Here is a 15759-nt window from a genome sequence, read left to right as displayed (position 1 = left end):
TCAGACCCATTCGAAAAGATCAAAGTCTTGTGGCTGAATTGTGCGAGTACATAGAATTATGTCGTCTGATGTATGAGGAGCATATGCATACTTTGTTTTGTCAATCCCTGGCTTTTAAGCTGGCTTTCAAAAGATACGAAATGGTAGCAGTTCGACAGAATTTTATTTCCTCTTGTGCTCATGTACATTATTGACACCTAGCTAGCCAAGTTAAGCTAGCCGTGGCCGGGTGGTCTATATGTCACTGAAATATACAGCAGCATATCCTTTGTAGCCTAGACTTTGTAAGTTTGTAGCTCTCTCATTACACAGAACATGACTAATTCTTTTTTCAATTTTTTTTATTGGTCTTCAAAATTTACTAATCATGAGTCCTGTCTTACTCCTTATCATAATCATGCATGATAGATTCTCCATATTTATTTATTAGATTAACCATATGCAAGTAATCAAACATAGATTTCCAACTGTCGTCCCCGGTTTCCAGAGGCGCCGCGGCGTCAAATGTAGGTAGGCAGGCGCCATGTGCAAGTGCAAACAACTACCTGGCCTGGTCTGTTCATTCATGCACTTACACCTGTTGCAATTGCCAATGCCGGTGGCAATTAGTACAACTAGCAACTAACTAATAATCATTGATAAGTTCAGAAAAGGAAAAAAAACTCCCTAATCATCATCTATCGTTGACGTCTATGTTGCGTCAGGGCACTGATTCCCTGATCGATATATAATAATATCGCTAATTCGGTAGCTACTACTACATTTTGTAAACCACCGACGAACATGCTGCTATGGCGACGTGTGTGCAGAATCCAGCGTAGGATGACTCGATGAGGTCACGCACGATGGAAAACTTCCAACATGCCCAACCTGTCGCCGTATGGAAAAGTCAAACTCTACTAAGGTAGGCGACATCTTTATACGACCAAGGTAACTGCATCGATCATCATTCCTTGGACCTGAATGTGACTCGTAAAAAGAAAATACAAAAAAATCTATTTAAAATTTTATACTTGTATAGGTTCGACGAAACAAACCCTATGTTTGATTCCTTGTTGTTGTATTCTAAAGTATTGACCACCGGTCTAATTAAATTAAAACTTGAGTTGTTTCACGCCTCAGGAAAAGGATAATCCTAACCGGGAATATCCATTTCCTCACAAGCACATACGTTAGATTCCTCTCCCATCTAACTCCTCTCTCAATCTGAAAAAACAAGGCGACATAACCATACACGCCCGGCGGGATGGGGAGGGGCAGGAATAAGTTACGGCGTAGCATCAACCTTTACTCATCGGCGGCGTGAGTGCGGAATCGAGGTAGACATAATCAGAAACCCACGACAAGCTTCATTTAATTTCTTCCATATTTTCGAGCGCTGCTAGACTCGCTTGTGCTCCTCGCCATCAACACGGGGCTTCCCCGTGACAATCATGTGAAGTGTTTTTCTTGCTCCTCGCTTATGGACGGTGACACACCCGTGGTCTTAATTAATCCAGAATTTCATATACAGAACTACCCAAGACAGATAGCACAAGTAGAATAGATAATTATGTATATGGGCCTTTTGTAAATTATTTGTGTATGTGCAAGGATGGAGCCAGGAATGAAGTATAAGGGGGGAGGGGGGACAAACTTAGTATGAGGAGCAGAACTAGCTAAAATCACACAAATAAGGAGCTGTCATGGCTTGTGTTCAAAGGAAAATCATGAGCATAGGGGGGGGCTGCCCCCCCTCGTCCCCCCTTGTCTCCGTCCCTGTCCACCACCTTGGCGATGACGGCGGGTATAAGGGGGGTTTCAAGGAGTTCTTCCGCAAAACCGCTCGCCATCTCAAGACGCTTGGGTCACATCGAGGAATCGCTGACCAAATCGGTGACGTCAGAGATCGGATCAAGCAAGTTACATGCTAAATGACGCTTCTTCTAGCACCACTCGTCATGTAGCCGTTCAATTTAGACCTAGCCAAACAACTTCGAGGTTTAATTTAGACCAACGTTCAATAGCTCAGAGTACAAGCAACAAAACTTGAAACAAATAACGGATTTTGAAATTCAGTGTTTCATTTCGCTGAACCTCTTGGACTTGAGTGTTTAAAATAGATTTTGTTTTTTTTTTAAAAAATCACATGTTCCACGTTATGGGCAGGTGGGGCTAGGTGGTTAGTACTGGAAGGTAAACGCAAATTCCTTATTCCTTGTAGGCCACTTAGCATGGACGGCCGGCTAAAAGAAAATTGCAGTAGTTTTTGGATCGTAGCTAAAAACAAGAGTTCGGTGAGGTGTTGAATTGCACCATGCATACATATATCAGGAGAAAAACGTTGGACCACGTGACGCGTGCCACCGCCCTGCCCGACCGAGCCAAGTGACCAGCCTAACTCCACGGCGCCGCGCCCAAGTATGGAGCATGGAAATTTATGTCATGGTCGCTCAGGCCAAACCGGCGGATTAATCAAAGCACGCGCCTAAGTTTAGGCAGCGGGACGACCACCTTTGACGTCCGGCCATGGTGACGAATTATGTATTCGTGACGACGACGTGAGAGCTATCCAGCTAATTTGTCGACGCACCGACAAATTAAGTGCAGTATACTACTACAGCAAGCATCATGTTCGATTTCAAAGCAGAGATTAGTCTCCCCGGGATTGGCGGCAGAATGCCGGGGCGGAATGTCGCGAGCTAGCCCGTGGTGATCATGCTCATCTTTCTTCTTAATTTGTTTACTCCACAAACGGGAAGTCTGTGGGCCCCTGTGTTGCGTACGTACCACTCGAGACGAGGAAAACAGAGCATGGAAGAAGAAGAAACATGGTATTGAGCCGATAAATCTACACTAGACGACGATCGATCATCAGTCACGGGACTAAAGAGGCAGTGGATTAAGAAAAGAAGAAAACCATTTTTCGAAAACAAAATCGTATAATCACAGGTAGTAGTAGCAACAAGCAAGTATGCTTAGCTTTTGCAGCGTCGACCGACGGCAACAGACTACACAGAGAAGCCAGCCTAACACGCCAGAGTGCGCCACTAGCAGCAAGATTTTTTTCCTCCGCACCGACTAGTCGAAAGCGAGCCTGGTTGACCGTAACATGCATCTTCGATCACTCGTCCTGCACGTTTACATCCTTGGCCAATCTTTCAGTAAGGGCGTGATTAGTTGCCCGCATCCTCTCTAAATAGGATTTTGGATGCAAAAACATGTGTTTGGACGTTGCGGCTCGCAAGCTGCTACAAGGAGTTTTGGGTTGGGAAAACGCTCTGTATCGGCCGACCGATCGCGTGCGGGAGATCGGTCGTGCCTCGCTCGCGAGCGCGTCCTTCTGGTCCCACTCGTTTCCTTATCTCCTTCATCCAACATTATTTCCGTCCCTTTCCATCAACCTTATCTCTTCCCCTTTCTCTCGTTGGTTCTCTCCATGGATGGACCTCGTTGCCGACGCCGGGACAAAGGCTCGCGCCACCGCGGCTGTAGACCACCACACTACTGTCTCACCATACGCCTTCATCTTCCAATCCGCCTCCCACTGCTTCCCGCATCTTTTTTTCATCTGTTGCCTACGGGAGAGCTCGAGGCTGCTGGCGAGAAAGTGGCTTCGGCGGCCGGATCTTCTCTTTCCCCGACGAGGCATTCCTTACTTCTCCCGCGTCTGCAAGTGATGTCTACGTTCCCCCTCCTTTCCTGTAGACAGTGTTGGGCCTCCAAGAGCAGAGGTTTGTAGAACAGCAGCAAGTTTTCCCTTAAGTGGATACCCAAGGTTTATCGAACTCAGTGAGGAAGAGGTCAAAGATATCCCTCTCATGCAACCCTGCAACCACAAAGCAAGAAGTCTCTTGTGTCCCCAACACACCTAATAGGTGCACTAGTTCGGCGAAGAGATAGTGAAATACAGGTGGTATGAATATATATGAGCAGTAGCAACGGTGCCAGAAAATAGCTTATTTGGCGTGTAGTTGATGGTGGTAGTATTGCGACAGTAGTAACGCAAAGAAACGATAAACAAGCAGTAGTAACTCAGCAGTATTTAGGAACAAGGCCTAGGGATTATACTTTCACTAGTGGACACTCTCAACATTGATCACATAACAGAATAGATAAATGCATACTCTACACTCTTGTTGGATGATGAACGCATTGCGTAGGATTACACGAACCCTCAATGCCGGAGTTAACAAGCTCCACAATTTGTTCATATTTAAGTAACCTTATAGTGTAAGATAGATCAACATAACCAGATAGATCACATCAATACCATCATAATGATAATTAACTCCACAATCTACAAGAGATCATGATCATAGCCTACGACAAGAACCACACGGTGCACACACTAGTCACCTTTACACACGTGCAGGAGGAATAGAACTACTTTAATAACATCACTAGAGTAGCACATAGATGAATTGTGATACAAAACTCATATGAATCTCAATCATGTAAAGCAGCTCATGAGATCATTGTATTGAAGTACATGGAGAGAGATTAACCACATAGCTACCGGTACAGCCCCGAGCCTCGATGGAGAACTACTCCCTCCTCATGGGAGCAGCAGCGGTGATGAAGATGGCGGTGGAGATGGCAGCGGTGTCGATGGAGAAGCCTTCCGGGGGCACTTCCCCTTTCCGGCAGCGTGCCGGAACAGAGATTCCTGTCCCCCAGATCTTGGCTTCGCGATGGCGGCGGCTCTGGAAGGTTTCTGTGGGTTTCGTCAAGCGTGTCGAGGTTTTTAGGTCAGGGGCTTTATATAGGCGAAGAGGCGGCGCAGGAGGGCTGACAGGGGGGCCACACTATAGGGCGGCGCGGCCCCCTCTGGCCGCGCGCCAGCCTATAGTTTGGTGGGCCTGTGGCCCCCTCCGACCTCTCCGGTGTGTTCGGATGCTTCCGGGATTCTAAGATCTTTGGCGTTGATTTCGTCCGATTCCGAGAATATTTCGTTACTAGGATTTCTGAAACCAAAAACAGCAGAAAATGTGAACCGGCACTTCGGCATCTTGTTAATAGGTTAGTTCCAGAAAATGCACGAATATGACATAAAGTGTGCATAAAACATGTAGATAACATCAATAATGTGGCATGGAACATAAGAAATTATCGATACGTCGGAGACGTATCAGCATCCCCAAGCTTAGTTCTGCTCGTCCCGAGCAGGTAAAACGATAACACAGATAATTTCTGGAGTGACATGCCATCATAAACTTGATCATACTATTTGTAAAGCATATGTAGTGAATGCAGCGATCAAAACAATGGTAATGACATGAGTAAACAACTGAATCATAAAGCAAAGACTTTTCATGAATAGCACTTCAAGACAAGCATCAATAAGTCTTGCATAAGAGTTAACTCATAAAGCAATAATTCAAAGTAAAGGCATTGAAGCAACACAAAAGAAGATTAAGTTTCAGCGGTTGCTTTCAACTTGTAACATGTATATCTCATGGATATTGTCAACATAGAGTAATATAATAAGTGCAATAAGCAAGTATGTAGGAATCAATGCATAGTTCACACAAGTGTTTGCTTCTTGAGGTGGAGAGAAATAGGTGAACTGACTCAACATTGAAAGTAAAAGAATGGTCCTCCATAGAGGAAAAGCATCGATTGCTATATTTGTGCTAGAGCTTTGATTTTGAAAACATGAAACAATTTTGTCAACGGTAGTAATAAAGCTTATGTATCATGTAAATTATATCTTACAAGTTGCAAGCCTCATGCATAGTATACTAATAGTGCCCGCACCTTGTCCTAATTAGCTTGGACTACCGGATCATCACAATGCATTGTTTTTACCAAGTGTCACAAAGGGGTACCTCTATGCCGCCTGTACAAAGGTCTAAGGAGAAAGCTCGCATTGGATTTCTCGCTATTGATTATTCTTCAACTTAGACATCCATACCGGGACAACATAGACAACAGATAATGGACTCCTCTTTTATGCATAAGCATATAACAACAATTAATAATTTTCTCATTTGAGATTTGAGGATTGTTGTCCAAAACTGAAACTTCCACCATGGAACATGGCTTTAGTTAGCGGCCCAATGTTCTTCTCTAACATATGCATGCTTAACCCTATGGTGGTAGATCTCTCTTACTTCAGACAAGACGAACATGCATAGCAACTCACATGAAATTCAACAAAGAGTAGTTGATGGCGTCCCCAGTAAACATGGTTATCGCACAACAAGCAACTTATTAAGAGATAAAGTGCATAATTACATATTCAATACCACAATAGTTTTTAAGCTATTTGTCCCATGAGCTATATATTGCAAAGGTAAATAATGGAATTTTAAAGGTAGCACTCAAGCAATTTACTTTGGAATGGCGGAGAAATACCATGTAGTAGGTAGGTGTGGTGGACACAAATGGCATAGTGGTTGGCTCAAGTATTTTGGATGCATGAGAAGTATTCCCTCTCGATACAAGGTTTAGGCTAGCAAGGCTTTTTTTTGAAACAAACACAAGGATGAACCGGTGCAGCAAAACTCACATAAAAGACATATTGAAAACATTATAAGACTCTACACCGTCTTCCTTGTTGTTCAAACTCAATACTAGAAATTATCTAGACCTTAGAGAAACCAAATATGCAAACCAAATTTTAGCATGCTCTATGTATTTCTTCATTAATGGGTGCAAAGCATATGATGCAAGAGCTTAAACATGAGCACAACAATTGCCAAGTATCACATTACCCAAGACATTTATAGCAATTACTACATGTATCATTTTCCAATTCCAACCATATAACAATTTAACGAAGAACTTCGCCATGAATATTATGAGCTAAGAACACAGGTGTTCATACGAACCAGCGGAGCGTGTCTCTCTCCCACACAAGCATGATGTAATCAAATTTATTCGAACACAAACAAAAACAAAAACAAACCGACGCTCCAAGCAAAGCACATAAGATGTGATGGAATAAAAATATAGTTTCAGGGGAGGAACCTGATAATGTTGTCGATAAAGAAGGGGATGCCCAAGGCATCCCCAAGCTTAGACGCTTGAGTCTTCTTGATATATGCAGGGGTGAACCACCGGGTGCATCCCCAAGCTTAGAGCTTTCACTCTCCTTGATCATGTTGCATCATACTCCTCTCTTGATCCTTGAAAACTTCCTCCACACCAAACTCGAAACAACTCATTAGAGGGTTAGTGCACAATATAAATTGACATATTCAGAGGTGACACAATCATTCTTAACACTTCTGGACATTGCATAATGCTACTGGACATTAATGGATCAAAGAAATTAATCCAACATAGCGAAAGAGGCAATGCGAAATAAAAGGCAGAATCTGTCAAAACAGAACAGTTCGTATTGACGAATTTTAAAATGGCACCAGACTTGCTCAAATGAAAATGCTCAAATTGAATGAAAGTTGCGTACATATCTGAGGATCATGCACGTAAATTGGCTTAATTTTCTGAGCTACCTACAGGGAGGTGGACCCAGATTCGTGACAGCAAAGAAATCTGGAACTGTGCAGTAATCCAAATCTAGTACTTACTTTTCTATCAACGGCTTAACTTGGCACAACAAAACACAAAACTAAGATAAGGAGAGGTTGCTACAGTAGTAAACAACTTCCAAGACACAAAATAAAAACAAAGTACTGTAGCAAAATAATACATGGGTTATCTCCCAAGAAGTTCTTTTCTTTATAGCCATTAAGATGGGCTCAGCAGTTTTAATGATGCACTCGCAAGAAATAATATTTGAAGCAAAAGAGAGCATCAAGAGGCAAATTCAAAACACATTTAAGCCTAACATGCTTCCTATGCCGCGCCAGCCTATAGTTTGGTGGGCCTGTGGCCCCCCTCTGACCTCTCTGGTGTGTTCTGGATGCTTCCGGGGATTCTAAGATCTTTGGCGTTGATTTCGTCCGATTCCGAGAATATTTCGTTACTAGGATTTCTGAAACCAAAAACAGCAGAAAACAGGAACTGGCACTTCGGCATCTTGTTAATAGGTTAGTTCCAGAAAATGCACGAATATGACATAAAGTGTGCATAAAACATGTAGATAACATCAATAATGTGGCATGGAACATAAGAAATTATCGATACGTCGGAGACGTATCAGCAAGCTGCAGGGGGATCTGCGCCCTGCTAGGCTGCTACCAGCGATGCTCCTGGGGCACTTGGCCGGAGCTGCTGCAAGCCGGCTGCGGGCGCCGACCATGCTGCCCAATGAGGAAGTCTGGAGCTACAAGTAGGCGGGGATGCGAGCCTGGCTCCTTCCGCCGGGGTGCCGCAGGAAGGACACCAGGTGCTTGAAGACAATCCCAATTTTTTGATAATTATAGTTTGTAGATACTTGATTTTGTTGTAAATACCCGATTTTTTTGTGGAATTTGTTGATAATTATTATTGTAAATACATTACTGATTTGTTGTAAACATCTCAATTTTTTTGGTTAATTATTGTTGTAAATACTTGATTTGTTGTAAATTTCCAAAAAATTTGTACAATTTATTGATAATAATTATTGTAAATACTTTACTGATTTGTTGTAAACACCCCAATTCTTGATAATTATTGCTTGTAAATACTTGATTTTTTTGTAAATACCCAATTTTTGGTGCAATTTGTTGATAACTATTGTTGTAAATATTTTACTGATTTGTTGTAAATATACTTTTTGGTTAGTAATTATTAATATTCGAATTGTTTCCTTTTTTGTTGAATTCAATGTCAATTACTGTTGTAAATACCGAACTTTATTGTTGTTTTTCCGGTGTCCATTAATTATTGCAAATATATTAGTTATATTATTTGTTGTTAAGATATATTTGCATAAAGTATTGTAGTAAACAACTCGGTTGAATTACTTTTGTTGTAAACACAACAAGTTTATTGTAAGTACCCGGTCAACTAGTATATCTGCTCGAAACACAGCAAAGGGAAAACGACTTGAGGACAGCGGAACACGTCAGCCTGCGATGAAAGCGACCTGAGCATCTGACACGACATAGCACGCATCAGCAGGAAAAGTAACTAGACCCACGTTAGACGTACGATCCTGATCGGACGTTGCGGAAAGCAACCGATCTTTTTGCCTCGCGTCGGTCGCCCGACGGCTAGCATTGCCCTTTGGGTTGCGCCCGCTAGGAACGCCACACTAAGTAGAAAACGGGTCTATTAATGTCTCGGTTTTGGAATATCTTTAGTTCCGGTGGTCCCATCGAGACCGCTAAATTGGGACTAAAGGTCTCACATTTAGTTCTGACTGTGTTACAATCTGAGACTAAAGACTATTCAGGTGGGCTGCGGGCGCGCGTTGGGACGAAGGACCTTTAGTCCCGGTTTGTAACACCAACCGGGACAAAAAGTCATTACGTCTTTTTTTAATCCAATTTTTTCTATTTTTTTCACTCCCTTTTTAAAATAGAATTTTTAGTATTTGAGTTATTTGACAAGTTACTCCAACCTGCACTTAATTTTTAGTCAAATTACTTACTCATGGTAAAACTTTCTGCTCGGCCACCCATCCTCAAACTACTTCAGCACTAGCACGCGTTGATAAATTATCATTTATGGAAAAAAAAATCGAGTCCGTACGCAAAAGATATTCCCATTTACCCGGAAAAATATAGTGTTTTTGCAAAAAATAAAAGTCAAAATTCATGTTTATTATTTTTCGTAATAACTAGATTACCTCACCTACCTACATCTAAAAGGATTTTTTATTTTTAATTTGCTATCATTTTCTTTTGCATTTTACAAAGCTAAAAAAGGCGATATGGGGGTGGGCTAAAAAAACCCGAGAAAACCTTTAGCCTGTGTTGGTGTCTCCAACCGAAACTAAAGGGTAGACCTTTAGTCCAGGGTTGGGGCCTGCCGCAACCGCTTTAGTCCCGGTTGGTGTCTCCAACCGGGACTAAAGGTCCCGCTACGAACCGAGACTAAATTTTTTTAGTGTCCTACCCGTTCGAACCGGGACTAATGGCACATTTGTCTGGGTTTCAAACACAGCCGAGACTAATGCTCCGGGCAGCTCCGAACAAAAGACATTTTTTCTACTAGTGCTAGTTTGGTCGTTTCTGTGGAGCCATATGCTAACGGTGTGAAAAGAGGTACCGGTGTGAGTGCGGGAGGCCGACGTGAGATGGCGGGGAACAAAATTCGTCGGATGGGTTTCGTGGCAAATCTTGTGTCGTCACCTTCTTTGTTCGGTCACCTCCCAACAAAAGAGTAGGGAAATACACTCATTTTCACTCTCGGCCAGTCAGTTCCACAGTTCTACCTCACCCGATGATTTCATCCGCTCCATCACCCAAAGGCTATCCTTGTTTGTCTTTGTAGCTAGTCTGCTTAGTCTCCAACCTAGGATCCGCGAGCAAGGTCATTTTCTTCTCCGACCCAGGGAACCCTTCCTCGTTAGCAATGGCGGAGGCAAACCACCACCTCCTCCCCTACTTTCTACACTTGTTGTTAGTGGATAGCTTGTGCGGTAGATTTAGCAAGAACTTGTGTTAGATCTGATTGAATAGGGTGACCGGTGAATCTGATGCGTCATGCAGCAATAATCGTAGTTGTGCTTCAGGCCTAGATCTCCCCCTCTTCACAAAAGAGCAGTTAGGCGTGCTGCCTATCAGGCAGTGACTTGTGGTCCCATGCTGGCCCGAGATGAGGAGAACATTACCAACCTAAACTACATATACAACTCGGATGAAAAAAATCCCACTTCCGTAAACTTGTCAATAGGTATAGAGAGGGTGGATTGTTGCAATATAGCATCCACATGTGCGTGTAAGAGCAAGTTGCTATGTATATTCATGTTGTAGGTCATAACTACCAATGTCGAATATGTAGCATCCATGACAAAAAAAAAAAATTGCGAGGACCATCCTTGTTTTGACAACCTTGATAGAAATTCCATAACTGATCTGACGAAGCAAGATCTGTGAGACCGTACGTATTATAGAAGTTTTAATCTTACAACGGCAATATCAACGTTAGGAGGAATATCTTGTCGTCTAACGAAAGCCGAGAGATCACTTTTTTGTAGACGATGCCAACTCCGTTGACGTGGAGGCGGAAAAGAAAATGGCTTCGAAACCCAAACCTTATCTCTTGAAAACACTACTTTTATTGAAAACTCAGCTCATTCCCCACCGCTCCCGATGTCAACGTGGCGGAAGGAGAAGGAACCGAGTTGTAGAAGAGGTGGAGGCGGCGGCTAGATCTGGAAGAGGCCGCCGGAGCCATGGTGAGAGACGAAGCCGCCGTTCGTTCGATCACTACAGAAGGGCAAAGACAAAGTACGCGTAGGAAGTGAAGCGAGCCCATCCAAAAATCCCAAATGCTGCTACGTTGGAAACACCCATGAGCTAGCTAGCTAAGATGCAGAACGGCACTACGCTACTCCTATGGTAGAGAACAAAATGCGTTATGGCAGCAGCGGCGAGACAGAGCGGCACGGACGGCTAGCAGTAACCGGCGGCCATGGCGTGCAGCCAAACCGAAGCCGGCGCGGCGGACCCATGCCCAACCGTGCGACGACTTTCAAACTCGCCGGGCACACGCGATTTATCGGTCGGGCCAAACAGGTGGACCCAACCGAGCGAGCGAAGTACCACCTCCTTTCCTTTTTTTCAACAAGCTGAGACTCGAGCGAAAGAGCCACGGAACGGGCCCAAGAGCGAGCAGAGTAGTTATAACCTGCTCCATGAACACACAGAAATAAGAGAGAGACCACCGGCGAGGCAAGGGTAATCAAGCTATAGGCAGCAACATCAATCAATCAGTGGGAATCAGATGATCTGTCTCTAAGCCGCCACGACATACACACATACATACATACGCGCAATTCCATTCCACAATCATCTCCCCCGCCTCCTTCTTCAACCTCTTAAAAGCCTTCGAGTTCGCTTCCTTGCTTGTGGCACCTTCCCCTCCTCCTCTTCGTGTCCCACCAACGGAGTCGCCGGCCCTGTTCTTGCCCTGCCAATTCGTCTCGATTGGTTTCTCCGAGCTCTGAGCGCGCTGCAAGCGCAGCTGACAGAGATTTTCTTTGGGGAGGAAGCTAGACCGGATGCTGGGAGGGAAGATGAAGGGGGATGGGGGCAGCACCAGCATTAGCCCGCTGGTGTCCTTCACGCTCGGCGCCGCCATGGCCACCGTCTGCGTGCTCTTCTTCATGTCCGCCAGCCCCGGCAACCGCCTCGTCGACATCGCCGCGTGGAGCCGCAACAACGGCACCGCCGCCGCCCAGCTCGAGCACCTGCGCTCCGTCGCCGACGACACGGCGGCCGCCTCCGACGCCGCCCGCAACGTCACCGCCGTCGCCGCGCCGGCACCCGCACCCGCCAAGGTACGAAGCAAATCAATTCTGTCTCCGTGCTTGCTTGATTACCCGTACCAGACTTGGGGTTTAATTAATTAAGATGATCTCCGAGGATTACCACTGTTGGATCATAAATACAGCACCACGCACGGATAGTTCGTCTCCGACAGCTGATCCTCCACAAGCAAATGCTCTGCTTGCTCAAGTACCACTAGTATCTCCTCCTTCCCGGTTCCCGGTTACCACGAATCTTCTTCGCCATTCTGTCAACAAAGTTCCCAAAGAACAGAGAGTTTTGTTGTTTATTCTCACCGCAATCTACTGTTCGGACCATAACGTGTAGATGATGGGCTCCTGTCCCGTCCCGTCCCGTTCCAGCAAAGAATTTTATTTTACTCCGTATAAATTTTCCGTGTTCACCTATTCGAGATGCCATTTTCATGCGCTGCAATCAGCTAGGAAAATAAACAATGCTATTACCAGAATCATCTGCTTTCGTCTGCTTTCGAATAAGTTGCGTGAGCTGACGGCGACGCGTTAACCAAAAGGAAAAGCCCGCGTGATCACGGTGTGTTTGTTGATCGAGTCCAAACCAAAAGCTGTTGAGGAGGCGAGACCAGCTCACGTCTCGAGGCGGCTAGCTATGTATGCTTTCTCCGCCACCTCTGACCGCCCTCTCTCACCAACTGCTCTTTCAACATCCAACTATTTTTTTTCCTCCACCGACTAGCTAGGTGTCATTAGCCACGGCCATTTATAAAGTGCTAATGACACATCGACGCTGTTGTAGCTTCTGCAAATGATGGCCAAAAAAGCTTGGTTATGACACGAGTCATCACCCTTGTAGCTTGATCATATGATGACAAAAAAGCTTACTAGTACACGAGTCATTACGGTTCACGTTCTACTCTTCTGCCTTTGTTACTGCTGTCGGCATGGCTGCCACGTCTACACACGTGTCCGCCATGCGTCACCCTGACAGCCGTACACGTGGCGGTCCCAACGGTTCTTACCTCTGTCTCTGATCGGACGGCCGTGGCTGGCCCTATGAGCCAGGGACCACCGTCCATCTGCCTGGCCGTGAACATGCATGAAAGTACAGGCACGGCAGCATGGGGGCAGGCCTCCCTGACAACCAAAATCTATTTCTGTTCAGACATCCATGTGGCCATCATTAGGCTCCACATGTGACTAGCCGTAAAAACAACTGAAAAATTTGCAATCAAGTGCAGTTGCCGGTACCGGCATGGCACGGCCGGCAGGCCGGCATTCACTGGCCGGTCTCTCCGAATCCATCCACGAATTTCACAAACTCGCAGCTTTGTCTGTCACTCTCATACGATCAATGACAAATGGCGGTAACATGCATGCTTGCTGCAGGCGGCGTCGGAGTACGGCGACCTGGAGGAGGTGCTGGCGAGGGCGGCGATGGCGGACCGGACGGTGATCATGACGCAGATCAACGCGGCCTGGACCAAGCCGGGCTCGCTGCTGGACCTCTTCTTCGAGAGCTTCCGCAATGGCGAGGGCGGCGTGGCAAGGCTGCTCGACCACCTCGTCATCGTCACCATGGACCCAGCGGCGTACGCGCAGTGCCAGCTCGTGCACCCGCACTGCTACTTTCTGAGGACGACGGGGGTCGACTACCGGTCCGAGAAGTTCTTCATGAGCAAGGACTACCTGGAGATGATGTGGGGCCGGAACAAGTTCCAGCAGACCATCGTCGAGCTAGGCTACAACTTCCTGTTCACGGTACGTGCTGCTACATTTATTCTGTTTGTTTTTTCACTATCTCAATTTCATACTAGTTTTCGCTTATTTAGTCGACTTTGTATATGGAGAGGAGTTTTACACATTACTGTTATTAATTACTGCTGAAATGTGTAAATGTATTTACCTTCTTGTCACTCTAGGAGACAGTTAGTTAGAGTTGTCAGAGGACTGGATCACTAGCTTTGCTAGCTAGGTTTGTTACGTGTTGGTTAGTGTGCTCCATGATCGATCGGTGGTTCAACGGATTCGGCTGGTGCGCATGTTCAGTTGAATTGTCCACTGTGTCCAGTGTCCACACAAGAGGGCTCGCTACCTGCTGTTTAGGGTCTGAACTTTTTTCGATGCAATATGCTGCTAGTCTTGGTTTCAACTGTACCAATCATGTGAGCTGCCGGCCGGGTGGAAACTTGTGGTTTGTATCCTACGGCCGACTGAACCATGGAACTATCAAAGATTCCGGATACAGTATGTACCCGACACGCTTTCCATGCCCCCGTCGGTCTCAACCTTCACACATGATCGATCGTCTGCTAGCCACTACAGTCCTAAAACAATCACCATCGAACACTAATCACTCCTCGAAAAATACAAGCACCTATCTTGTACGCATACTACCCAGTCTCTAACGTTTGTTGCCGTGTCAATGGAAACGATGCAGGACGTGGACGTGATGTGGTTCCGGGACCCGTTCAAGCACATCTCCATGGGGGCCGACATCGCCATCTCCAGCGACGTCTTCATCGGCGACCCCTACAGCCTCGGCAACTTCCCCAACGGCGGCTTCCTCTACGTGCGATCCTGCCCCAAGACCATCGAGTTCTACAAGCACTGGCAGGCGGGGCGGTACCGCTTCTTCGGGAAGCACGAGCAGGACGTGTTCAACCTCATCAAGCACGAGATGGTCGACAGGCTCGGCATCGCCATCCAGTTCCTCGACACCAAGTACGTCTCCGGCTTCTGTCAGCTCAGCAAGGACCTCAACAAGATCTGCACCTTGCATGCGAATTGTTGTGTTGGATTGGGCGCCAAGCTGCATGACCTGAGGAATGTGCTGGATGTGTGGCGGAACTACACGGCGGCGCCGGTCGCGGAGAAGAGGGCCGGCAAGTTCCAGTGGAAGGTCCCCGGCATATGCATCCACTGAGAATTTGGTTCAATTCTTCGGTGGTTAATTGTCCATTCTTTCTGCTGCTGCTCCTCCTCTACTTCGTCTTCTTGAATCATAATGATCAAAGAGGAAGATCGGGATTCAGAGAGGTAGCAGCGTCGATCCGTTGATTCTTTTTTTGTTTTGTTTTGCCAGCTTAATTAAGCTTAGGAGTATACCGTTAAATTAAGTTATACTCATATCCTTATGCATATGTGCTCTTCCATGTAATTATAGATGAAATGAATGCAACAGCTTATTTATACCCCTGAACATAAAGTCCTTGAGTTAGAGCAACCACTCAGGCAAAGCATATAGTATACCCGTTGGATCCAACTCCGAAAGAAAAAGAGTGTTCCCTGAAATTTTTCTTTTGCATGCTTTTAGGTGCTTTGAGCATTCCCTGCAGAAGATGTGCTTAATTAAATCCAGGGATGCTTAACATTTCTAAAAAAAAGTAAATATACTTAACTTGAGCATCTATAATTCTTTTTTTTTTTTGCGGGGGTTGAGCATCTATAATTCGAAGTGCAATTCAAGT

The 15759-nt window shown here is 45.4% G+C and overlaps 1 protein-coding gene across 1 annotated transcript; it reads left to right on the top strand.

Annotated features, from left to right (window-relative positions):
• The first annotated feature begins 11669 nt into the window (after positions 1-11669).
• On the top strand, positions 11670-15481 carry LOC127291788 (uncharacterized protein At4g15970-like). Its single transcript, XM_051321110.2, has 3 exons — positions 11670-12325; positions 13679-14050; positions 14730-15481. Exons 1-3 carry the CDS (start codon positions 12047-12049, stop codon positions 15213-15215), a joined length of 1137 nt encoding a protein of 378 aa, XP_051177070.1. The 5' UTR covers positions 11670-12046; the 3' UTR covers positions 15216-15481.
• Positions 15482-15759: the final 278 nt, after the last annotated feature.

Source organism: Lolium perenne, chromosome 4 (genome assembly GCF_019359855.2).
Source record: "Lolium perenne isolate Kyuss_39 chromosome 4, Kyuss_2.0, whole genome shotgun sequence".
Lineage (NCBI taxonomy): Eukaryota > Viridiplantae > Streptophyta > Magnoliopsida > Poales > Poaceae > Lolium > Lolium perenne.
Note: the sequence above shows the minus strand (reverse complement) of the source record. Positions and strands in the feature narration are given on the sequence as shown.